The 27,260-nt window shown below is 37.0% G+C and overlaps 1 protein-coding gene across 1 annotated transcript in view; it reads right to left on the bottom strand.

Moving 5' to 3' along the window:
- Positions 1 to 6,517: 6,517 nt before the first annotated feature.
- Positions 6,518 to 27,260, bottom strand: part of LOC118897252 (serine/threonine-protein kinase MRCK alpha-like) — a 55,028-nt gene continuing 34,285 nt past the window's right edge. Inside the window, exons 7-13 of the mRNA XM_036856287.1 lie at positions 20,449 to 20,530; positions 18,608 to 18,824; positions 17,415 to 17,477; positions 14,054 to 14,650; positions 9,679 to 9,776; positions 8,457 to 8,541; positions 6,518 to 6,813 (exon numbers count right to left, since the gene is read on the bottom strand). Of these exons, the coding sequence (XP_036712182.1) occupies positions 6,683 to 6,813; positions 8,457 to 8,541; positions 9,679 to 9,776; positions 14,054 to 14,650; positions 17,415 to 17,477; positions 18,608 to 18,824; positions 20,449 to 20,530 (1,273 nt within the window). The 3' untranslated portion in view covers positions 6,518 to 6,682. The remainder of the gene's footprint in view (positions 6,814 to 8,456; positions 8,542 to 9,678; positions 9,777 to 14,053; positions 14,651 to 17,414; positions 17,478 to 18,607; positions 18,825 to 20,448; positions 20,531 to 27,260) is intronic.

The raw sequence follows: 27,260 nt of genomic DNA, 5'->3' as shown, positions 1-27,260 counted from the left end.
ACTGAAGCGTTTTTGTGATGTCTGCTTTAAAATCTTTGTCAGATAATTCCAACATCTGATCCCTCTCCATGTGCATGTATATTGATTGACTTTTTTCATTCAAGTTGCGAATTTCATGGTTCTTAGTGTGACTAGTGACTTTCAGTTGTATCTTGGACACTTTGGGTGTTATATTATGACACTGGATCCTATGTAATATCCTATTTTAGCAGGCAGACCCTTTACTGAGGTGTAGCATGAGAGCCAGGCAGGTGTGTGATCAGCTTCCTGCAAGGACTTACTGACATCACCCTTGCAAAACTGGTGTGCTGACTCCCATTGTCTCGTTGCTGAAGGGTGGGCTAGAGTCCAGCTCCGTCCTGGCTCTACTGAAAACTTCCCAGTCAAGGAGGGGCACTGTCTCACACCACCTTGTTGCCTCCAATTTGGGGTATAAGCTCAGCTCCATACCAGGTCCTACTGAAACCAGGGTGGGTTATGCAGTCTGTTGACCAGTCTTCTTTTCACTACATGTCCCAACTTGTGGGTGCCTGGTGGGAGCAGATGCTCAGCTCCCCATTGAGCCCCACTGACACCAGATGGGGAAGGAGGACAGTGGAGTGCTGACTAGCCCTGCCATGGTCAGTCTCATTGCAGCCGCTGGGTCTGGGGCTTCAGTTCTCCACTGCACTTTGTCCACATCGGGGATGGGGGAAGGTGAAATTCTGACCAGCCTCAACTCACACCTTTCATTAAGTCCTCTGTCTTCTCAGGGTGGGTGGAAGCCCTCAGCTCTCTGGCTTTATGAAGGCTGGGGAATTAGAGCACTTCCTGCTTCTGCCAAGCCGGAGATGGAAGATCAGATTCCTATTTGGCCCCTGACACCATGGGTGGGGGAATCTAAGCACTGCCATCAGCTTCTGCAGAGCAGGAGTAAGGAGACTGAAAGGGCAGCTCATTGCCAAGCCCCACCAAAGCCACATGGCAGTGGGAGAGGATGTTTTTCCTGTTGATTTTTAACGTGAATAGATCATGTATTGTCAAAAAGGTTTTCTGTTCTAGTAGGCACAATTTTCCTAGTCCTTTGGCTAGGAGAAACAGGCTTTTCTTGGAATTTTTTTTTTCCTATGCCTGTTAGTGGTTCTGGGTAAGAAGCTTCTGCAGCAGCCTCTCTGGGGTACTGGGAAACAATAAGGGAACAAGGGTACACACCGCCATGTCATTCCTCGAGGACCGAGATCCCTTTCTTCTTCCCACCTTTCAGAGCATTCCCATATGTGTTTGTTGTATTATGGTCTTGATTTTTTCAGTTTAAGAGTGAGGATCTGGGGGGAATGGGTAGTTCATTCATTATTTTTTTATTAATTTTTAAAATTTTGAGACATTTTTTAAAGTTACAATCAATAATGTAATAAGCATATGCCCATATTCTCAAATGAATCAATTATAAACATTTTCATATTTGTCCCATATTTTTGCTCTCTACTTTTTCATTTCTTTTTACTCCTTTTAATAGAGATATGGCTTAAATAGCACTAAAGGGCATGTATTTGAATATACAGCTGGATGAAGTTTTCCATACGTAGACTCCTGAAATGGAGCAGGACCCTATGGTCCTTCCCCCACCTCGCCATGTCCTCAGCCTGCTTTTGTCTGTGGAAAAACTTTAGCCAAGGAATAAGTTTAATCAGAGAAGTGGGAAAATGCAGAAACAAAGGAAAACTGTCAAAGGAGACAAAATAATAATAGTTTAGTCATGAAGCATAGTCAAGGACATTTAGTTCCTCCTTAAGGTCTCAGGTAATATTCTGAGCCACGTCCTGTGAGCTGTCTTATGGACAATGAAACCCCCACCAGGTAGAAGAAGTTAACTACATGATGACCAGGCTGTAGCCATGACATAAGCTGCCACAATTCTGAGAATTGGCCTCAAAGAAATGGAAACAAATCAACCCTGGAACTGAAGATTAACTGTACCTAAAACAATCAAGATGACGTTGGTCAGACCACCAATGACCAATTTCAAGATGACTGTCAGAGATGACTGTGCTGTTTCTACATATAGCCCCGTCCCTCCATCTATAAAAGCTCTTGCCCACTGATTGTCAGTGATGTGGATTCAGCCTTTGGACAGGTGTCCACCCCCGGTTGCTGGCATCCAAAATAAAGCAAACTTTCCTTTCCATCAACCTTGCCTGTTTATTGGCTTTTGAGCAGTGAGAAGCTGGACCCCACTTTCGGTTACACTCCTATGTAATTTGCCACCCAGAGTGGGATGTGGAACACTTCCTTCCCCAGGAATTTCTTTCATTCCCCTTTGACATTAATAACTACCCCTCCCCTCCGCAGAGGGAAGCACTCCTCTGACCTCCATCACCATATACTAGGTGTGCCTGCTTTTGACGTCATATTAATGGAATCATGTCACATAGTTGTTCATTTTGTTTGGTTTTTGTGTTTCTGGCTCCTCTGTTTCAACATAATGTTTTTGAGATTCGTCCACAGCGTTCTGTGGATCCGTAGTTCCTTTGATTGCTTAGTAGTACCTAATATTTGAATATTTCATGCTCCAACTATTCATGCTCCTGTTAATGAAAATAATCTTCTGGAGGAGACAATTAGAAGGCTTCTATCTAAAAAGATCTCCAAAGATGCTTTGGAGTCTTTATTTCCTATTTGGTCAGTTACTAAGCTTAGCTGTATACCACATCACTTTTGTTTCAAGGATTCTTATTTATAACATGAGTGATATAAAATACTACTCATATATTCTTATTTATTAAGCCATAATTATGCATATATACTAAGATTGTCCTGTTTATTATTCCTTTCCCTCTTGTTTCCTCCTGAAATCTGTTTTGATTTATATGTTGTTTATTTTTGTGAGAACACAGGTTGCTGCCCCCGTCCCATTTCTGATTTGTATTTCTAACATGTGCCCAGGTGAGGCTGACGCAGCTGGTCAGAGGACCATTCTTTGAGAACCACTGCCCTAGATACAGACTGTTACCCAGGTTATGCTAAGACCACATGTCGAAGGCCTACTTCACCAAGGAGAGAGCAGTGAAACCAGCTGGGAGACGTATGCAGGGGACTCGGAGAGCAGGAGCTCCAGAGAAGATGGATTTCCTAGTGCCCTCCCTCTCTCATCACACCCCTCACCATCTCACTTCTTTCTTTTTTTATTTTAATTTTTATTGGAGTATAGTTGATTTACAATGTTGTGTTAGTTTTAGGTGTACAGCAAAGTAAATCAGTTATACATATACGTATATCCACTCTTTTTTTTTAGATTCTTTTCCCATTTAGGCCGTTACAGAGTATTCAGTAAAGTTCCCTGTGCTCTACAACAGGTTCTTATTAGTTATCTCTTTTATATATAGTAGAGTGCATATGTCAATCCCAATCTCCCCATTTATCCCTCCACCCCTTACCCCCTGGTAACCATAAGTTTGTTTTCTACAGCTGTGACTCTACTTCTGTTTTGTAGATAAGTTCACTTGTACCCATTTTTTTAGATTGCACATATAAGCTATATCATATGATATTTGTCTTTCTCACTTCCTTCTTTGATGTGAAGAGTCAAATAAGCTTCTCCCCTTCCTTGCCTGTCCAGAGAAACCTCTGCAAATCCTCCAACCCAGAAATATAGGCATTGCAATGCAGTCAGAAAATCCTAACACCAGCATTATCAAATGCACATAGGAAGTCTCAAGAGTATACAGGTAGTGAGAAAAAAAGAAAAAAGAAAAGCCACTTAAACTGGTGGAAGATATCATGTAAATACTTCTTAACTTAATGTCCTTGCCTCAAAGGAATGAGATTCAAATATAAGGAATTTTATTATTATTTCACTTATTATTATTTTTACTTTAAGACATGATTATGAATTTACTATTAAAATAAAACCCCAATTGGCTGTCCCTGTCACAGAAATCTCTCAAAATAAAATACTTTCCAACAGATAAGACATTAAACAGATTTGAATTATTAATGTTAATATTTTTAGTAAAGATGAAACCAGGAATTTTTCATAGAAAAAAATTCAGAAGCAACCAGACTAGTTATTGCATACATAAAAATACCTCGCCATAAAATACATGTCTGGAAACTAGTGCATTTTTCAGTCCTTGGGCATGAGAACAGGCCAGTCTCAGGTGGGGCTGTCTCCAGCACCACTTCTTCTCTAATGGTGGAAAAGGGAAAGAACAGAAGATAGTCATTGGAGAAATGTCTATTTAGGTCTTCCACCCATTTTTGGATTGGTTTGTTTGTTTTTTTTTATATTGAGCTTCATGAGCTGCTTATATAATTTTGGAGATTAATCCTTTGTCAGTTGCTTCATTTGCAAATATTTTCTCCCATTCTGAGCATTGTCTTTTTGTCTTGTTTATGGCTTCCTTTGTTGTGCAAAAGCTTTTAAGTTTCATTAGGTCCCATTTGTTTGTTTTGATTTCCATTACTCTAGGAGGTGGGTCAAAAAGGATCTTGCTGTGATTTATGTCATAGAGTGTTCTGCCTATGTTTTCCTCTAAGAGTTTTATAGTGTCTGGCCTTTCATTTAGGTCTTTAATCCATTTTGAGTTTATTTTTGTGTATGGTGTTAGTGAGTGTTCTAATTTCATTCTTTTACATATAGCTGTCCAGTTTTCCCAGCACCACTTATTGAAGAGGCTGTCTTTTCTCCATTGTATATTCTTGCCTCCTTTGTCAAAGATAAGGTGACTATATGTATGTGAGTTTATCTCTGGTCTTCCCATCCTGTTCCATTGATCTATATTTCTGTTTTTGTGTCAGTACCATACTGTCTTGATTACTGTAGCTTTGTAGTATAGTCTGAAGTCAGGGAGCCTGATTCCTCCAGCTCTGTTTTTCTTTCTCAAAAAGACATACAGATTGTGAACAAACACATGAAAAGATGCTCAGCATCACTAATTATTAGAGAAATGCAAATCAAGACCACAATGAGGTATCACTTCACACCAGTCGGAATGGCCATCATCAAAAAAATCTACAAACAATAAGTGCTGGAGAAGGTGTGGAGAAAAGGGAACCCTCTGCACTGTTGGTGGGAATGTAAATTGATACAGCCACTATGGAGAACGGTATGGAGGTTCCTTAAAAAACTAAAAATAGAACTACCATATGACCCAGCAATCCCATCTCTGGGCATATACCCTGAGAAAACCATAATTCAAAAAGAGTCATGTACCACAATGTTCACTGCAGCACTCTTTATAATAGCCAGGACATGGAAACAACCTAAGTGTCCATCAACAGATGGATGGATAAAGAAGATGTGGCACATAGTTACAATGGAATATTACTCAGCCATAGAAAGGAACAAAATTGAGTTATTTGTAATGAGGTGGACAGACTTAGATCTGTCATACAGAGTAAAGTAAGTCAGAAAGAGAAAAACAAATACAGTATGCTAACACACATATATGGAATCTAAAAAAACGGTTTTGAAGAACCTAGGGGCAGGACAGGAATAAAGACGCAGATTTAGAGAACAGACTTGGGGGGGGGGGAAGGGGAAGCTGGAACGAAGTGAGAGAGTAGCATTGACATATATACACTACCAAATATAAAATGGATGGCTAGTGGGAAGCTGTTGCATAGCACAGGGAGATCTGCTCGATGCTTTGTGGTGACCTAGAGGGGTGGGATAGGGAGGGTGGGAGGGAGACGCAAGAGAGAGGGGATATGGGGATATATGTATACATATAGCTGATTCACTTTGTTGTGCAGCAGAAACTAACACAACATTGTAAAGAAATTAAACTCCAATAAAGATGAAAAAAAAATTTTTTTAAAGGAAACAGTCAATTTAGGTGAATGCTTCATGAATTCTCATGTTTGAAATCAGAAGATCTTCAGCCTCATTTTCAAAAGTACTACTTTATTAAAAATTATTACTTTAGGTATTAATCAACAGAGATGCTACTGCAATCAACTTTAAAAGACAAAGACAAAATTGTACTGGTGACTTTTTCAAGGGCAAATGATAGGTATATCCAATTACAAATTTGGTGAATGGAGAGAATATTCAGTTATTCTGTGCTTCCCAGATACTTTTAAAAATTAAGTATCTTAAAGTTTTTGGTACAAATCACATGACATTTAACAGCCACAGACATCAAAGAAGCTCTGTACTATTATATATTTTTCATATAATTACGGGTCCTTTAAAAGAAACAGCACTGCTCTAGAAAAGTTTTTATTTGTAATCCAAAGAAGATCAGCTTATTTTTCCACTTATTCAGTTATAGAAATTACCACCAAGTAATAGGCAATAAGAGAATGAATGTTCTTTTAAAGTCAAAGGAAGGCATCTCCAGAGTCAGAGAGTAATCAATCCACAGGCAGCTCAGTACTATTTATTCCTTCGCAAAATGCCTCAGTGACATACATTATGGTGTGTATACACGTGTGTTCTATATTTGCATTATGTGGAGGCTTAAGTACCGAATTTCAGTTATTCCACATTCACAGAGAAAAGTATCCATGTATTATACTTCCATTCATACTCACTACATCAATGTTTTCTTTAAAGCTGCACAGAAAAATAAACATAACACTGCTGCAAACAAATGTCTCCACCTGAGTTTCACAGATTTATTTCTTTTTCTTCCGAATTACATAAAATATCACGTGGTCCTCAAGTGGTCCCTCTGGACCACACGTGAGAGGGTGGTCATCAGAGCCCCTTCAGTAGCATCCCTTTCCCTCTGGGAACCCGGAAGGAATAACGATGCCTGCTGCTGTGGTGTCGGACCATTTGCTTCTGTTGATTATCTGATGTTTCTGGAAATACCAGCTCATCTCCATCTATACGTATTTTAAAACAAAAAAAGCAATGTCATTCTTTAAACTGTTAAGAGGCCTCCCACCCAGTTTCTCATGTTAATTTCACAACTGTTCATTAACTGCACAAATATCACACTGCTCTGATTTTTTAAAGTTAAAAATGGATGAATATGGCAAATTTCTCAAGAATAGAAGCAGAGTATTAATGAACAGAATTTAATGTTCAGTGTAAGCAACACTTAAAAATGAATTTATTGTGACTCTTATCTATGAAATGACATCATTTCACTGGAAGGAGAGGTCAATCATGTTGGTGTCTTTCCACTTTGATTTGCCCTCACATTTCTATGCTATGTTTTTCTCCTATCAGATTTTTGTGGCTAAAGGGTATCAAAACGGTCTGTTATGCTTCAGGGGCAAGCATAAAGGGCCAGTCATTCTGTAAATGAAAACAATTACAATAATTGTAACTGAGCAAAGCATTTCTGAGGTCCACTGCTGGAGGAAGAGGTGTTGAGGTGGGGTAAGGAGACACCACTTCTTCTCTCCTGGAGGTAAAAGTCATTCTCTACTTGCTGCCTCTTCTGATCTTGGGGAAAGATGCACCCCTCTTTAGACTTAAGACTTACTCTGTTTAAGTTCTTAATATCTAGAAGTCAACAAAATGTCACCCAGAAACACTCAAAAGTGTCTTAGACTACAAAAAGAAAATAAGAGAGCTTCTTATAGGTTAAATTGTGTCCCCGCAAAAGATGTTGTCATACTAACCCCCCCAGAGCATGTGAATGTGACCTTATTTGAAATTAAGATCTTCGCAGATCATCAAGTTAAGATGAAATCATTGGGGTGGGCCCTAATCTGATTGTGTCCTTATAAAAAGTGGAAATTTGGACACAGACATGCACAGGGGATATGCCACATGAAGATGAAAGCCGAGATCAGGGGTGATGTATCTAAAAGCCAAGGAACACACAGATTGCCAGCAAGTCACCAGAAGTTAGGAGAGAGGCCGGGAAAAGGATTTCTCTCACAGCCCTCAAAAGGAACCAACCCTGCTGACATCCTGATCTCGGACTTCTGGCCTCTAGGACTGTGAGACAATACATTTCTGTGGTTTAAGCTGTCCAACCCTGTGGCACTTTTTAGCAGCCCCAGCAAAATAATTCTCTGCTACATTAAGTATTCCATCCTATAAATAAAATAAGAAAGAAAGATAAATGAATCCCTGTGGCTTTTCTCACACTCCAAATCTGCTAGAGTCTAAAATGTAGGTGGGAGAAGTTGGAGCAGGGCGGTGGGGTGGGCCGCGTCTGCTTCCCCCGTGTGCACTGCAGCTTGGAGCACATCTGGACGCAGAGCCTGCTGGGAAGTGAATGAATTTTCACAGTGAGCATTCAAATGGTAGATTAGTGTTTCCAGGTGCTTATGTCCAACCATCAGTCCTGCTTAAAAATAGCTGGAGTGTGCCACAAGTAAATGGTTTTATCTCTACTGCTATGCGAGGATGGAGAACCACTTTGCTGGGAGCGCATCCCAGGACTGTGTGTAAGGGGCACAGGTGTCCAAATCAGACCCTCTCCACTCACTAGTTCTGTGACCTTGGGCAGTCAGTTAGAGACATGGTCTCTTAGAATTACTTCTACTAAGAAGAAGTCATTTCTTACTTGTCTTCTTATTTTTGAAATATATTAATCTAATTGTCTCCAAAAGCAAAATATTTAGGGATCCTTCACTATTCAAGGGTTGAACCTAAAATAATAAAAAAGCAAGATTACCATTTCAATGAATACTTTTTTAAAATTAAGTTATGACTATTTGCTTACATATAAAGAATTAAGAATAAATATATTCTACTTAAACTCCCCCCTCAGAATAATGTAGTCTCAAAAAAAAAAAGACCCCCAAAACATCAATTAAAGAAAATAAATGGTGTTACAAACTCATATTGATAAAATTTCAGAAACATGAATATCATAGATTAAAGAAATCTGAACATTACTAACTTAAATAGCAATATATTTAATTTTTATATTAACTTTTAAAACATTATTAGTAACTAAAAAATTATCCTGAGAAGATTCATCTGCCTTGTGAATTCATTTTATCAAACAATAAATGTGACTGGTTCACGTTTAGAATGCTGGAAAAGTGTATTTTAATATTTTATATAGTGGGACCGTCCTTACAAAAGCTTTTCCCATTGCTTATATTGTTTAAAGTGAGGCAAAATCTCACATATAATTGTAAATACTTCCTTCATCCTTTCCTGTATAAACTCCTTTTTGGTGGCTCCTGCTACGTATACTCCACATATGCCAGAATTTAATCATTCTTAAATCTTCAGTGGTCTTTTAACAAAATAGAGGTTTTTACTTCTAAATTTTATGTAAATTTTAAATTATTTGTAGTAAAGATACAAAATTTTTATTTTATTATGAATCTGTGAGAATCTAATTGAGAATCCTAAAAACAGCTTTGGCTATATACTTTTCCTTTTTTTTTTTTTTTTTTTGCCAGTAAAATTTTCCTTCACAGTATGCAAAATTATACTAAGTGAAAATTAGTAATAAACACAAGTAACTAAACTGAATGTGGGAAGTAACATCTATAATGTATGATATAAATATTCATATTATATTATCTATATAAATAAATAGTACATTTATTTATATCATGATAATCCTACCTTATATAGTGCAACTAAATATCACAAAATAGCTCTTGTACTAGTAAAAAAATTAACCCATGTGGGTTTTGGTGGTTATTTTCACTCTTAGCTAAGCCTTCAAATCACCAAGTACACATTAGTAAGTCCAGCAAAGGCACAATTGAGTTTCCATTTTCAGTCAGTAATTCATCAGTCACATGATCTCAATGTCAAATCACCTTCTTGAGGGGGATGGTTTGGATCCATTCCATGGAGTTCACATCAATGATATCCACTGCATTTTCACTGTACACTGAGAGATATGGGGCATTGTAACCTGGGAAAAGGAGAGGAGGTGACAGCAAGCATGGGGTTCATGATTCATTTTTTAATTGGAATTTTTATTAGGATAATTATAGATTCACATGCACTTGTAAGAAAAACACAGAAAGATCTCTTGCATGCTCTGCTCAGTTTTCCCCAATGTAACATTTTGCAAAGCTAGCATACTGACATTGATAGTGCTGACCTATCCATCTCAGGCAGATTTCCCCACTTTTACTAGCACTCATGTGTGTGTCTGTTTGTGTGTGTGAAGGTATAGACAATTATATCACCTGTGTAGGTTCAGGTGTTCACAGCCACAGTCAAGATACAAAATAACTCCAAGGATCCCTCATCATGCCTTTTTATAATCTCACTCACCTCCTTTCCATCCTCCCCTCCTTCTTTAATCCCTGGGAATCAGTATAATCTGTACTCCATTTCAAAAATTTTGTCATTTCAAAAATGCTATATGAAAGGAATCAATTTCCTCTAAGATCAGGAACAAAACAAGGTTGTCCACTCTCACCACTATTATTCAACATAGTTTTGGAAGTTTTAGCCACAGCAATCAGAGAAGAAAAAGAAATAAAAGGAATCCAAATTTGAAAAGAAGACTTAAAGCTGTCCCTGTTTGCAGATGACATGATACTATACATAAAGAATCCTAAAGATGCCACCAGAAAACTACTAGAGCTAATCAATGAATTTGGTAAAGCAGCAGGATACAAAATTAATGCACAGAAATCTCTTGCATACCTATACACTAATGATGACAAATCTGAAAGAGAAATTAAGGAAACACTCCCATTTACCACTGCAACAAAAAGAATAAAATACCTTGGAATAAACCTACCTAAGGAGACAAAAGACCTGTATGCAGAAAACTATAAGACACTGATGAAAGAAATTAAAGATGATACAAACAGATGGAGAGAATTATCATGTACTTGGATTGGAAGAATCAACAGTGTGAAAATAACGATACTACCCAAAGCAATCTACAGATTCAATGCAATCTCTACCAAACTACCAATGGCATTTTTCACAGAACTAGAACAAAAAATTTCACAATTTGTATGGAAACACAAAAGACCCCGAATAGCCAAAGCAATCTTGAGACAGAAAAACAGAGCTGGAGGAATCAGGCTCCCTGACTTCAGACTATACTACAAGGTTACAGTAATCAGGACAGTATGGTACTGGCACAAAAACCGAAATTTAGATCAATGGAACAGGATAGAAAGCCCAGAGATAAACCCACGCACGTATGGTCACCTTATTTTTGATAAAGGAGACAAGAATATACAATGGAGAAAAGATGGCCTCTTCAATAAATGGTGCTGGGAAAACTGGACAGCTACATGTAAAAGAATGAAATTAGAATACTCCCTAACACCATACACAAAAGTAAACTCAAAATGGATTAAAGACCTAAATGTAAGGCCAGACACTATAAAACTCTTAGAGGAAAACATAGGCGGAACACTCTTTGACATAAATCACAGCAAGATCCTTTTTGACCCATCTACTAGAGAAATGGAAATAAAGACAAAAAAAACAAATGGGACCTAATGAAACTTAAAAGCTTTTGCACAGCAAAGGAAAACATAAACAAGACGAAAAGACAACACTCAGAATGAAAGAAAATATTTGCAAATGAAGCAACTGACAAAAGATTAATCTCCACAATTTACAAGCAGCTCATGCAGCTCAATATCAAAAAAACCAAACAACCGAATCCAAAAATGAGCAGAAGACCTAAATAGGCATTTCTCCAAAGAAGATATACAAATTGCGAACAAACACATGAAAGGATACTCAACATCACTAATCATTAGAGAAATGCAAATCAAAACTTCAGTGAGGTATCACCTCACACCGGTCAGAATGGCCATCATCAAAAAAATCTACAAACAATAAATGCTAGAGAGGGTGTGGAGAAAAGGGTGCCCTGTTGCACTGTTTGTGGAAATGTAAATTGATACAGCCACTATGGAGAACAGTATGGAGGTTCCTTAAAAAACTAAAAACAGAACTACCATATGACCCAGCAATCCCACTACTGGGCATATACCCTGAGAAAACCATAATTCAACAAGAGTCATGTACCACAATGTTCATTGCAGCTCTATTTACAATAGCCAGGACATGGAAGCAACCTAAGTGTCCATCGACAGATGAATGGATAAAGAAGATGTGGCACATATATACAATGGAATATTACTCAGCCATAAAAAGAAACGGCATTGAGTTTTTTGTATTGAGGTGGATAGACCTAGATCTGTCATACAGAGTGAAGTAAGTCAGAAAGAGAAAAAGAAATACCGTATGCTAACACATATATATGGAATCTAAAAAAGAAAAAAAAATGATTCTGAAGAACCTAGGGGCAGGACAGGAATAAAGACACAGAGGTAGAGACTGGACTTGAGGACACGGGGAGGGGGAAGGATAAGCTGGGACGAAGTGAGAGAGTGGCATAGAAATATACACACTACCAAATGTAAAATAGTTAGCTAGTGGGAAGCATCCACATAGCACAGGGAGATCAGCTCAGTGCTTTTTGACCTCCTAAAGGGGTGGGATAGGGAGGGTGGAAGGGAGAAGCAAGAGAGAGGAGATATGGGGATATATGTATATGTATAGCTGATTCACTTTGTTATAAAGCAGAAACTAACACACCATTTTAAAGCAATTATACTCCAATAAAGATGTTAAATAAATAAATGGAATCATATGGTATTCATGATTAATTATATCTGCTACGCCCAAATACATTATAAAAACACCTTCAGAGTGGAATCCAAAGAGAATCCCATAATAATATTATAATTATCAAAATCTTTTTTTTGATACACAGGGTTAACATAAATTAAAATGGCACATAAATGATGCACATGGGTCCAATTATATAGTACAACACGTATGTAAAATCTGACAAAAATCTTTCTAACACCTACATCTAACAGCAGCTTTTTTAAGAAATTCCATAACATTTCAAAATCTGTGGCTCCTAAACCAGGTCAACTCCCAAAAAGAATATGGTGTAAGATTAGAAAAGTATATCTGGGGAGTGAAATTAATGAACAAAGCAGAAAGAACTTCCAGCCAGGAACATTTTTGGAACTTTCCACTTTATTAATAATAACCTCTTATGGCTCCTAACTACTCACCTCAACATGAATATGTCTCCCCAGAGCCTCAGTGATTTGTGGAACAAAGTCAAGAGGTCTAATATACATGTAATTGGATCTCCAGAAAAGAGAAAATAGGTTAAAAAAATTTTTAGAAAATATAATGCCTAAAAATTTTCCAAAATTAATGAAAGATATCAATCTTCAGATCCAAAAAGTCCTGAAAATCCCCAGCAGAATATATACAAAGAAAATCACATGTAAGCACATCACAGTCAAATTGCTGAAAACCAAAGATAATGAGAAAATCTTAATGTCTGCCAAATAGAAAAGACAGAGGGAACAACAATAAAAATGGTTGATTTCTCACTGGAAACAATGGATACCAGAAGAAAATAGAATGACATTTTTTAAGTGCTGAAAGAAAAAAACGCTTCTCGCTTTTTTAGCTGGCCTTTCCAGACTCACCAGTTTAGATTGTGTCCCTCCTACGTGCTCCTGTAGAATACTGTACTCCCCTATCACAGCACTTGCTTAATTATTGATCTCATATCATGATTATAATCTCAATAAAGATACAGACTATTTCACCATGTTTAATATTGTGCCCTTAACTTTTAGCATAGTAAGTTCATATTAAGTGCTCAATTACTATTCTCTAAGTGAATAAAAAATGCTATATTAAATTTATAAAATGATGGCCTGCATCAATGAAATATCAAATAGGCTAAAATTATTTAGGAACATTCTATGTAGACTTTACATAAGCTAAATCGAAAAGGCAAAAAGTAATCTACTTAGTAACTATTTCTTATGGTTAATTAATGCTTATGTGGTTTTCAGTGACCATGAAGATATCCACTTAGGAGCTTACAAAAAGCAACAACCTCGATTAAGAATATATTCAAGGTAAATTATCCTATGAATATAGTATAAATTAAAGGCTAAGTTATTTCACATGTATGACTTAGATATAACTTCTTTAGAGCTATTCTACTTAAAAAGACATAGACAACTTAGGAAAATTCTTCAGTGATGTAGTTTTCAAAAATAAAACCGTCATTAACAATATTTAGTCATATGATATAGAATTGTAATAACAAGGTTGGAAATGTACAGAGAAACAAGGAAATAAATTGTAAGATAGCCTTACGGCAATAACTTGGAGTTGCTGGCCACATCAGTTCAGCTGGCCTAGATCTGAGGCCCCTGCTGTCAGTGTAAATTCCAATGCTCTTAAAACATAACAGATACTCAATACTAGAGATCTCAATTGCACAGAGAGCATCCACTGGTTGATGTGCAATAAATGACAGTGTAGGGTCATGGGAGTGCAGCATCCTGTATGGAATTCCTTCTCTCCTCAAGGGGTATCTCAGGAATCCTGATTGGAATCCTACACAGAGCTGTTCGCTGAAGATGCCCATCCACTGGACATTGGTTGGGATTTGGAGCTCTTTAAATTTTCTGTGAGAAATTTTCTTGCTCTGAAACAGCTTGTAACAGAAGATTTGGCTTTTCCTAGCCACACAGAGGCATGTATGGGCCCCTTGGCACACTGTTCCAGAAGTCACGGTCTGGCACCCTTTGGTTTCTGCCAGCTTGTGAATATCAGTCTTTCGTCCATCCAAAGCTGACATGGGAAACAGCTGCACATGGTGACTTCGTCCTGAGATCACTGCAACCATCTGGCCATGGGGGATAAGCTCAATCTGGTGAATCTTCTTCATGTAGCCAATGCGAATAATTTCTACACAAATAAGCATATTTGTAAGTCATTTTAAAATTCATAATAACTTCTGTTTACTTATTTCAACTGTTCTCCAAATTTTACTCATAAGCAATTAAGAAATTTTTCCCAATAAAAATGACCTGATAAATCTTGTTAGCGTCATTAACTTGAGTAATTTCTCTACAAATAAAACAGCAAGTCACCTTCAAATAGCAATATTTTCTTATTTTTTTATTTTCTTTATTGAGGTATATTTGACATATAACATTATACTAGCTTCAGGTGTACAACATAATGATTCAATATTTGTGTGTATTGAGAAATTGTCACCACAATAAATCTAGTTAACATCCAACACTGTAGATAATTACAATTTTTTCTTGTAATAAAAATTTTTAAGATCTATTCTCTTAGCAACTTTCAAATACACAATGTAGTATTATTAACTATGATCATGTTTCTGTACATGACATACCAAGGACTTATTTATTTTATGATTGGAAGTTTATACCTTTAAAACCCCTTCACCCATTTTGCCCATTACCCCCACCTCTGGCAACCACAGATTGTTTTCTGCATCTATGAACGTATTTGTTTAGATTCCACATATAAGTGAGATCATATGGTATTTGTCTTTCTCTGTCTGACTTCTTTCACTTAGAGTAACAACCTCGAAGTCCATTCATGTTGTTGTAAATGGGAAGATTTCTTTCTTTTTTATGGCTGAATTTTATATATATATATATATATATATATATATATATATATATATGTATGTATGTATATATATCTCACATCTTTACCCATTCATCCATTGGTAGACACTTAGGTTGTTTCCATATCTTGACTATTACAAATAATGCTGCAAGGAACATGGAGGTGCGATATCTTTTCAAGATAGTGTTTTTGTTTTATTCGAATAAATATCCATAAGTGGAATTGCTGGATCATATGGTAGCTCTATTTTTAATTTCTGAGGAACTTCAATACTGTTTTCCATGTGGCCGCAACAATATACATTCCCATCAACAGTGAACAAGCGTTCTCTTTTCTCCACATCCTCACCAACACATTATTTCTTGGCTTTTTAATAATAGCTATTCTAACAGGTATGAGGTGATATCTTATTGTGGCTTTGATTTGCATTCCCCTAGTGATCTTGAGCACCTTTCATGTATCTGTTGGCTATCTGTATGTCTTCTTTGGGAAAATATCTATTCAGATCCTCTGTCCATCTTTTAATCAGATTGCTTAGGTTTTTTGCTATTGAGTTTTATGAGTTTTTATATATTTTGGATATTAACCCCTTATCAGCTATGATTTGCAAATATTTTTTCCCATTCGATAGGTTGCCTTTTCCTTTTGTTGATGGTTTCCTTTGCTGTGCAGAAGAATGTTTTCCTATTTTAAAATTCTTTCCGATTTTTACTCCAATGGATTTAAATCAGGTTCTAATAAAATCACAGACATAAACTCAAAGGGTAGGTTTGAGAAGGACCAAAAAGGGATAGAAAGAGGATAAGAGATCAAAAATTATATAGGTTAAAAAAAAAAAAGATAATTATTCCATAGATAACATAATTACCTTAAACATAAAATTAGCATAATAAAGCACTAAACTCAGTCCTGAGATTCCAGACAGCAAGGCGAACACCCTCAATGTCTGACAAGTGGAAATATACTGCTTTTTCTTTTTTTTTTTGGCCTTGCCATGCAGCTTGCAGGATCTAGATCCAAACAGGGATCAAATCCAGGGCCCCGGCAATGAAAGTGCCGAGTCCTAACCACTGGACCACCAGGGAATTCCCAATATACTGCTTCTTTAGGGAAAAAAACTGTCCTTTTTTTTCTGGCACTAAATTGATTCCTTTATTACACAAATATTTGTTGATTGACTACTATGTGCCAGGCACTGTTTAAGTGCATAGGATACAGTGCTGAACAAAAAGAGACAAGTCCCTGCTCTTATGCTGGCACCTGGTGGACCTTTCATGGGTCTCCTCACCAGGACTGAGTCACCCACACAGCATGGGAAGCCTTCAATGGAGAATAGCTAATGCCCTTCAAATGCAGGTTCTCCTTTAACTAACTTATCATTAGAGTGCAAGACATTCAAGAGAACATCTATATTACAGTGACTCCTCTTCATTTCATCTACTCCCCCATTTCTCCCTCAAACAACCATGAGAGCCAAACAAAAACAAACAAAACAGAAACAGAGAACTCTGCGGTCTTATCTGGGAAGTATTCACTTTATGTTGTTACTCTTTGTGGTGTCAATGTACTAGTGGGGGAGGGGGATTCAAGCAGAAGTGTTTCCTTTCATGCACCAACTTGAAGATGGTAAACTAAGTTCTTACAGTGCACTTATTAGATAAAATCACTTGTGAAGATAGTTGGACACACTACTATATATAAAATAGATAACCAAGAAGGACCTACTGTATAGCACAGGGAGCTCTACTCAATCTTCTGTAATAACCTATATGGGTAAAGAATCTGAAAAAGAATGAGTACATGTATATGTATAACTGAATCACTTTGCTGTACACCTGAAACTAACACAACATTGTAAATCAACTATACTCCAATAAAATTTTTTTTAAAAAGATATTTGGACTCTGGAAGATTATGGATCTCTGAAAGTAGAAAAGTCATCAGTTGACTTGAAAACACATCGAACCAGATGTGGAAAATTTCTTTTACAGAAAAGAAGAGAAGAACCTGATATTATTACTATTAGAGTTTAAAGTTATTCCAGAACAGTAAATACTCTCCTTACCATCTATGGTAACGTGGACAACAAATAACCCTTCTTCATTTCCCAGAGCGATTCTTTTGTGATCTATGTTTGACACATAAATTAAAATATCAAGTATTTTGGGGGGTAAACATTAAGTGAAGCTAATAAGATAAACTGGACAAGTTTATCAATGTTGAAAAAGTTTAGAAGTCAAATTAAGTATATATTTAGCAATACTACAGTGAAAAGAAACATAAAAATAAATAATTGGCACTATGATTTTTCTTTCACATTACAGAAATAAGCATAATAAAACATTACTTTTCTCAGCAGAAAGATCATTTTACAAAGTAATCTTTATGAATACTTAGAGAAAGTATAATATTCAAGTAATGATAAACTGTCAAATTTGCTATAAACAAGTGATGTTTCATGAATGAAAAAATTTTATAAAATAATTTGGTGACCTTGGCCTGAGCTAAAACAGCATAGGGAGGTATGTCACAACAGAGTAAGAACTAAAAAAATGCAAAGATAGCACATTACGTGAAGGCTTTGAATACAAAGCACAGATATTACATATATAAGCTCATTTAATCCTCTCCATAACTGAAAAACTGGAATTATCTGCATTTAACACATGAAGTTTAGTAACTAGCTCCGTGACCCCCAGGAGGAAATAGCTAAGTGGCTCTATTGTCACCAGTATCTAATGCAGAAGAAATGCTGTTTAAGAAATGCAAGTATTCTTGTCTATTGATAAAACTTTCAGTATCGATCTTAGCATTTCATTCATTGATTCACTTGATTTTCACTTATTTATTGAGTATTGGGCATTGGGATTTGAAAGACAGTCTCTGCCCTTAAGGTAGGTAGTTCACAGTTACACACAAGGTCACACCCCTTATGTGTTTGGGGCCAGATGTGTTTGGGAGCTCATAATTTTTCAGACTTGAAAAGGTAGATTGAAAAGACTTGAAAGGTAGATTAAAGAAACACCCTTTTAGGCAGGACCTGGGGAGCCATCATATAATCAAATATATTTTTGCAGAGAATCTGATGAGTACCTGTGGGATAGAAGTGGAAAGACAACCCTCCACCCCCGGGTAAGCCTCATTCACTCAGGTTTTGCTGACAAATGAATTGTGGATAAAGTTAAGGTTTTCAGATTTCAACATTGGGACTGTGGTGAAAGGTAGGAACCTAGCGGGATAAATGTTGTAAATCCATACCTATGATTGCAGCTGTCTGGGTGGTTTTGATCAGGGGTAGATTGTTGTCATAAGCCTCTTTCAGAACATAGACTGAGCGGTCTCTGGAATGACTTTTTCTCAATATTTTGTGCAATTCACTCAGCACGCTCACCCACTCACTCTTCTCATTCTCGCTATCTGCTAAGACTGGGATTGAATATCTATTACTAGGTGCTGAGAGCTGGGAAGCTGTGACCTAGAATGATTTAAGGAATATCTAGGTTATAAGAAAACAAACATTCTTTATGCCAGCCTGTCTAGCATTTTTCATAAAACTCACCATTGTTAAACGACACTTGTAACAACATTACCCTCTTCCTGGTAGTAAAATAGATGACGTGAGTATCAGAAGCAGGCCAAAAGCAAAGTGTCAGAATCACTTCTATTTTGATCCTCATAAAACCACCGGTGTTCTCTGACTACCTAAAATCTTGTACTTCATCAAATGAAAATAGCTACCATTTATTGAATGCTGACTCTGTACCAGGAACTGCTCTAAGAAATTGACATGTGTTAATTGATTAAATCCTCACAGAAACCTCAGTGGGTAGTTACTGCTATTCTCTCCATTTTATCAGTGAGAGGACAGGAGCACAGCAGGGTAGAATGCAGGCAGTCTGATGCCAGAACCTCCACTCTGAGTCTCTCTATTGCTTTAATTCTAACACACAGCTTTGCATCTTTAGATTATCTCTGAAACGGCAATGTGTTTTGCAATGGCAATCATCATAATCAATTGTGATATTACAGAATGTTCAGGAGTTTTTTGTTGTTAAGTTAGAAATATTCAAAAACACATGTTTTCCTGGTTGCTACATGCCTATAACTTACATTATACTAGTAAATGGCAAATCAGATTTAAATTTTAAGGTATATAATTAAGCTAGCAGAACTCTAATATATAAAACTTTCTTTTGTGAGCATGAAGTTAGCAGCAATGACATCATAAATTCCCACTGTAAGTCAGTTCCAAATGGCCAGGTCTTTGTAGTCTCTTGGTGGTTGGGTACAGTCTAAATAGATGTCTATCTTTGCACTAAGGAACTAAGAATACTCCTGTCTGGCCTTTGTTAAACCAAGATTCCTAGGTTGACTGTAACCACATGGGTCTCGAGGGGATAACAGTCCTTTGCTTTCTCTGTCACTTTATTTAATCCATTCCAGAATCACTTTTATTTTTTACATGAATTTTAAAGAGCAGAGTGTCTATTTTTTAGAGTTTGCAAAACAACATCTTTCCCCAATTTTTCCATTTTGTACTCTTGGTTTGAATCTGAATTATGACTTCAAAATATTGTCTCAGAGGAGACTTATTTTACAAAGTACCTCTAGTTTTAGAAGTTGCACATTCATGCTACTGTAGGTCCATGAATCGACGACCTTCCTCTATGTCTGATCCGGAAGTATATGGTCTCTCTTCCTCTGTTACTCTTTTTTCCTTCTTCTTTCACACCCCCCACCCCAGTACCATTCTGCTTTGTAAGCCTCCCCTGTTTTCAGCTATGAATTGTATCTGTCCTGTTACCTTAGTGTGGAATGAATGGACACCCTCAGGAACATTTGTATTTTAAGTCTCAGATTTAACTGTAGAATGAAAGATGTGACACCTGCAAAAAAGCTATTTATAGTATTTTTGAATAAGAATAAAGGGCTAGATTTCTTGTGGCAAGTGGGAGAGGGAGGGAAACTATCCCACAGCACTTCTAAAATCTCAACCTCCAGGTACCTTCAGTAACCCAAGGAGCCCTGACCCCTAGGAACAGGCAAAAAAGGGATGAAACAAAACATACAAGGGATCCAATGACAGTATGCAAGCTTACCTTAAACATACGAGGCATTTCCTTTCTCCTTGCAGGAATAAAATCAGAGGGCCAGACTGAACTAACAGAAAATGCTCCATCCCTGAAGGAAAAGCAAGACACTGGGAGTGAGTAGAATCACCTGAAAGTGAGTAAAACAATACATAAACATAATCCTCAATTTTAATTTCCCTGATTTTTAACATTCTTTTCTGTAGTAACTGACAGTGGTCAAAATATTGTATCAGCAGTACCCGGCCTGTCGCATATTATCAGAAAGCTCAAGTTAACTCTGGGCTGTCCCTGACTCACCATTCACAGGGAACTAGGAAGGAGCACCTGTCTGACTCCAAAGCCATGGTCCCTAGAATATGGGCTCATTTGTATATTTTTTAAATGTTACCAAGATAGACTTGACATATAATAAACTGCACGTTTTTAAAGTGAACAATTAGGTAAGTTTTGATCTATGTATACACCTGTGAAACCATCACCACACTGTAGGTAATGAACATGTCCATCACCCCCAAAAGTTTCCTTGTACAGCTTTGTAACCCCTACCCCCCATCCTTAGCACTCTTCCCTCCTCCCCCACTGATCTGCTTCCTGTCACTCTAGATTAATCTGCATTTTCTAACATCTTATAGAAATGAAATATACAATATGTGGTCTTATTGTCTGGCTTTTTCTCAGCATAACAATTTTGTGATGCATTCATGTTGCCACATGGATGAACACTTCATTTCTATGTATTGTTGAGTAATATTTCATTGTATGGATATGCCACAACATATCTGTTCACCCATTAATGGGCATTCGGGTTGTTTCAAGTTTGGGGCTATTTTAAATGAAGCTGCTATGAATGTTCATGTATGTCTTTATGGACATATGCTTTCTCTGGTAGAAATACCTAGGAGGAGAATGACTAGATCATATATTAGGTGTGTGTTTAGCTTTTTATGAAACTGCCAAACTCTTTTTAACAGTGGTTATATGATTTACAAAGCAATATATGAGAGATCTAGGTCCTCCACATCCTCCCAATACTTGAAATAATCTTTAATTTTAGTCTTTCTTATGATGTGAAGTGGTACCTCATGGTTATTTTATTTGAATTTACCTAATAATTAATGGTGTTGAGCATGTAAGTATCTGTTATGTGCTTATTTGACATATGTATCTTCTCTATTGAAGTATCTTTTCAAATCCCTTGCACATTTTTTTTAAATTGGGCTATTTTCTTATTATTGGGGTGGCCAAAAATTGCCTTTGGTTTTTAAATAAAAATAAAAGACACATTTTTCATTTTCACCAAGAACTTTATTGTACAATGTATTCACCCTTTTTTTCCACTACCTTCTGCCATTTTTCAGGCAACTCCATAATTCCATCTTCCCAAAACTTTTTATCTTTTTGAGCAAAGAACTGTTCCAGGTGCCTTTTACAGTCTTCCAGGGAATTGAACTTTTTTCCATTAAGAGAATTTTGTAAAGACCGAAATAAATGGAAATCCGAAGGTGCAATGTGTGATGAATAAGGAGGATGAATCAGAACTTCCCAGCCCAGCCAAGCTGTAACAGTTTTTGCCTGGTCATCAAAGAAGCAGGCAGCCTTGCGTTATCCTGATGGAAGATTATGCATTTTCTGTTGACTAATTCTGGACGCTTTTCGTTGAGTGCTGCTTTCAGTTGGTCAAATTGGGAGCAGCACTAGGAATTAATCCTTTGGTTTTCCGAAGGAGCTCATAATAGAGGACTCCCTTCCAATCCCACCATATACACTTTGGTGTGGTTTGGTGGTGGTTCATTTCTCTTGCCCCACGATCTCTTCCATTCCACATTGTTGTACAGTATCCACTTGTCATTGCCCATCACAATTTGTTGCAAAAATGGAACTTTTTCATGACGTTTAAGTAGAGAATCGCACACGGAAATATGGTCAAGAAGGTTTTTTTCACTTAACTTATGTGGAACCCAAACATCAAAGTCATTAACATAACCAAGCTGGTGCAAATGATTTTCAACACTTGATTTGGATATTTTGAGTATGTCGGCTATCTCCCACATAATCATAACGTTGATTGTTCTCAACTAATGCCTCGATTTAATCGCTATCAACTTCAACTGGTCTACCCGACCGTGGAGCATCATCCAGCGAGAAATCTCCAGCACGAAACTTCGCAAACCACTTTTGACGTGTTTGATCAGTCACAGAACCATCTCCATACACTGCACAAATCTTTTTTTGCATTTCAGTTGTGTTTTTACCTTTCTTGAAATAATAAAGCATAATGGGCCGAAAATGTTGCTTTTTTCCTTCCATCTTCAATATTAAAATGGCTACACAAAAATCCACCAATTTTGATAAGTTTTTTTTTTTAATGCACGCTGATATGACAGCTGTCACATACAATCTAACAAAACTGTTTCGAATGAAGTCAAAGACAACTTAGTGCTACTAGAGCCATCTTAGAGAAAAAAACAAATGAACCTTTTGGCCAACCCAATATTAAGTTTTAAGAATTTTTATACATTCTAGATATAAGTCCTTTGCCAGATATTTGATTTGCCCCCAGTCTGCAGCTTTTATTACTTCTCTTGACAATGTATTTCAAGGAGCAGAAGTTTTAAATTTTGATGAAGTCCAATTTATCAATTTTTAAATTTTACCTGTTGTGCTTTATGTTGTATCTAAGAACTATTTGCCTTATCCAAGATCAGAAATGTTTTCTCCCATGTTTACTTCTAGGTGCTTTATAGTTTTAGGTTTTACATTTAGTTCTATGGTCTATTTTGAGTTAAATTTTGTATATTGTAAAAAGTATAAATCAAAGTTGATTTTTTTACACATAGATATCTAAAATTCCAATTTCATTTGTTGCTAGATTTTGCAACTTGTTGAAAATATTGTATATATTAAAGTAACAGAAAATGCAGAAATATAGTTACAAATGTTTTATATATGAAAGTATATTTTATGTGCATGTTAAAAATATATATGCAAATATATTTTATATGTATATTAGAAATATTATATATATTTGTATATATATTTCTAGGTTTGTTTTTTTTTTTCGAAGTTGTTTTGGCTCTTCTAACTCTTTTGCATTTTCCTATGACTTTTAGAATTGGCTTGTCAATTTCTACAAAAAGAATTAAGAAGCCTACTGGGATTTTGATTAAGATTGTGTTAAAACTATAGATCAATTTTGAGAACAATCACATTTTTAAAATATTGAGTTCTGCAATGCATGAACACAGTCTCTCTCTCTATTTATTTAGATCTTTGTTAATTTCTTTCATCAATATTTTATAGTTTTCAGTGTACAAATCTTGCACATCTTTTGTCAGATTTATTTCTAAGTATTTTATTTAATATTTATTTATTTTATTTATTTTCCTTATTTATTTATTTTTTAATTATTTTTGGCTGCGTCAGGTCTTAGTTGCAGCACATGGGATCGTCCTTGAGGCATGTGGGGTCTTTTTGTTACAGCACATGGTCTCTTCGTTGTGGTGCTTGGGCTTCTCTAGTTGCGGTGTGTGGGCTTCTCCCTAGTTGTGGCGCAAGGGCTCCAGAGCACATGGGCTCTGTAGTTTGCAGCACGCAGGCTCGCTCATTGAGGTGCACAAGCGCAATAGTTGGGGCTCGCAGGCTTAGTTGCCCCAGGGCATGTGGGATCTTAGTTCCCCTACCAGAGATGGAACCCGTGTCCCCTGCATTGGAAAGCGGATTCTTTACCACTGGACCACCAGGGAAGTCCCTATGTTTTGATGCTATGGCAAATGGCATTACTTATTTAATTTTGATTTCTGATTATTTGTTGCGAGTATAAAGAAATGCAATTTATTTTATATATTGATCAAGCATCCTGCAAACTTGCTGAATTCATTTATTAGTTCTAATAGCTTCTTTGTAGATTACATTGAATTTTCTCCATAGATATTCATTTTGTCTATGAATAATTTTGCTTCCTTCTTTCCAACACGGATGTATTTTATTTCTATTTCTTCCCTGGCCTGGATTTCCAATACAATGTTAAATAAGTGTGGTGAGATCAAACATCTTTGTCTTGTTCCTGATCTTAGGGAGAAAGCATTGAGTCTTTTGCCACTAATTATGATGTCAGCTGTGGGATTTTCATAGATGCCCTTTATCAGGATGAAGAAGCTCCCTTCTAAGTGTTCATCAAGAATATATGATTTTGTCAAATGTGTTTACTGTATCTACTGACATGATCTTTTTCATTTTTTGATATGGTAAAATACATTGATTTTTTAATATAAACCAGCTTTCCTGAGATACACTACACTTGCTCAAGATGCAATATAATTTTTACATAATATTGGATTCGATTTGCTAACATTTTGTAGTTTTCCTCACATGCATGTGCTGATCAATAATCTGCTGAATCCTCAAGCTAGATCCTCTGTAGATCCATGCAGAGCTAGTGCATGCTCTCAATCTCTCCCTCCCTCCCTCTCTCCCTCTCTCTCTCTCTTTCTCTCTCTCTCTCACTCTCTCCTCTCTAGCTCTGTACTTTGTCCTGTGAACTCTGGCTACTGGGTCTCTCTGGACTCTCAGCTTCATCTCTTCAGTTCAGGGAGTTCACCTGGGTCTGCCTGGGATTCCAATTTCTGTGTTATATACTGGAAACTCTCACAAGGCAGTAACCTGGGGCAAGTATACAGCTCACCTCATTTACTTCCCTTCATTGTCTGATATCCAGAACCTTAAATCAGTTCTTTTGTTATTTCACGGGGAAGGTTAAATATAAATATGGCCCCTGTTACTCCGTCGTGGTTGAAAGTAGAAGTCTGTTTGATTCAGCTCACTTGATAATTTTTGGCTTCTCCAACACTTAAAACAAACTCATTTCTTTCCCCCAATGCTACCATTCTCCATTATATCCCTACAGCTGTCAAGGTGACCCTCAGTTTTTCAGTCTTGATGACTTAAAACCTCAGTACCATCTGGTATTGCAACTCTTTTCTTCATCTTCCTTTTTCTGCCACTCACCATGTCCCATGAGGTCACTTTAGTAATATTTCCTGCACCTGTCTCTTCTTTTGTAATTCCTGCAGCCACCACTTTAATGCAGACACTCATTTGATCTGAAGGATGGACAATTGTAAGCTGGACTCCTTGGCTCCAGCACCACTTTAATTTTCCCTGTCCCCAAAATGAAACACACACACACACACACACACACACACACAAACACACACACTCCCAAACCAACTTATTAAAAATCTACATCAAGAGTAACTTTCTAAAGTCACCTTCAAGATTATCTAGTTTCCTGTATCAGTTATTCAAGGTAATACCAAATTTCTGACAAAGATGACATTACCTGAGGTGAAGAATACAAAACAAAGTTTGTGAGTAAGGAATCAAAATAAGACAGGATGAATGTAGAGACCCACAGAATCTGTGATAAGGAGAAAGTTCAGGCTGAGCAAGCACACAGCCATCACAGTGCAGGTTACACCTGGAAAAGAAGTATAAAGGAATACTATGAAAAAATGTCTCACTACCTGGAGCCACAGGAAGTGAAGGGACCACCCAGGGAGTGTGCAGAGAAGGAAGAAAAGAAGGCCAAGGACAGATGCTCAGAGACACTAAGAGAAAAGTGTAGAGGAGCCGAAAAGATGCAGAAGAATCAGGGGGAGCAGAGAGCATATTGCCTTTCCCCGAAGGATACACTTTCTATAAGTTCACCGATTCAATATTCTTTATTAAACACTTAAAGAGTGTCTGGAGTGACATTTGCAACAATGGCAGAGTAAGGATCTCTGAAGATTCTCTCCTTCATAAAAGAAATGAGAAAACTAGCAAAATTCATCAGAAACAACTTTTTTAGAACTCTATAAATTAACCAAGGTTTGTGGCAATCTGAGGAGGATTTATTTAAAATAAAAAAGTAACAAAAAGCCGAATCTTGGTAAGAAGTATGAGCTTTGTGGTAGCTTAACTCGCCCTAGTCCCATGCTCCATTTCCAGCTCCTCAGTAGCCTTGAAAAATGGCAGCCTGCATTCACAGTGCATCCTAGAAGCCACTGGACACCTGAGGGACCTGGAAAGAGGAGGAGGAAGGAGAAAGGAGCTGGAGTATTAGGCTTGATTCAGAGGTCTCCCAGGGAAAAGTCTATTCCCCAAGGGGAACTTATAAAAAACTATTTCATGCAAGCATTTTAACTGCATAGCTGCCTATGCAGTGCTTAACAGCTGGACAAAATAATAGATTAACCAAAACTCTTAAAAGGAAAAGTTAGAAAATGAGATATCCATAGGGGTTTTGAAAAGGTCTGACATATTGCTAAGAATCTAGAGCATCATGCACATGCATAGAACTGTGAACATGCCTAGGGTTATGCATATGCTCAGGAAAGACCAGAGAAGGACATAAGTTCTCACCTCTGGCTGACATTGGATGCATAGATAAATGTTTTTCATCAAATTTGGGAGGTTTTCTGCCATTATCTCTTCCAATATTCTTGAGGCTTTGCACAAGTATAACGTGTTGTCAACTGCCTGGCTGAGTGTTGAAGAAGTGACCCCACTTGCACACAGAGCTCTTCAGCAAAGTGTGGGAGATTCACTGGTTCCAGATGTTTAAAGAAATCTCTGCAAAATCATTAGCTAACTACTAAGCTAACAAAGTAGAGACGTCAAATAACTACACATGACTAAGAATAAAGACTTTATAGATTAGTTTGAAAAATTCACTGAACAAACAAACAACTACAACAAACAACAATAACAAATCCTGGAGAAGAAGTAGAATTTGATAACTAGAGCTGACAATAGTATTATTTGAAATGTCCAGTTTA

The sequence above is a fragment of the Balaenoptera musculus genome, chromosome 6, assembly GCF_009873245.2.
Source record: "Balaenoptera musculus isolate JJ_BM4_2016_0621 chromosome 6, mBalMus1.pri.v3, whole genome shotgun sequence".
In the NCBI taxonomy this organism is placed as follows: domain Eukaryota; kingdom Metazoa; phylum Chordata; class Mammalia; order Artiodactyla; family Balaenopteridae; genus Balaenoptera; species Balaenoptera musculus.
Note: the sequence above shows the minus strand (reverse complement) of the source record. Positions and strands in the feature narration are given on the sequence as shown.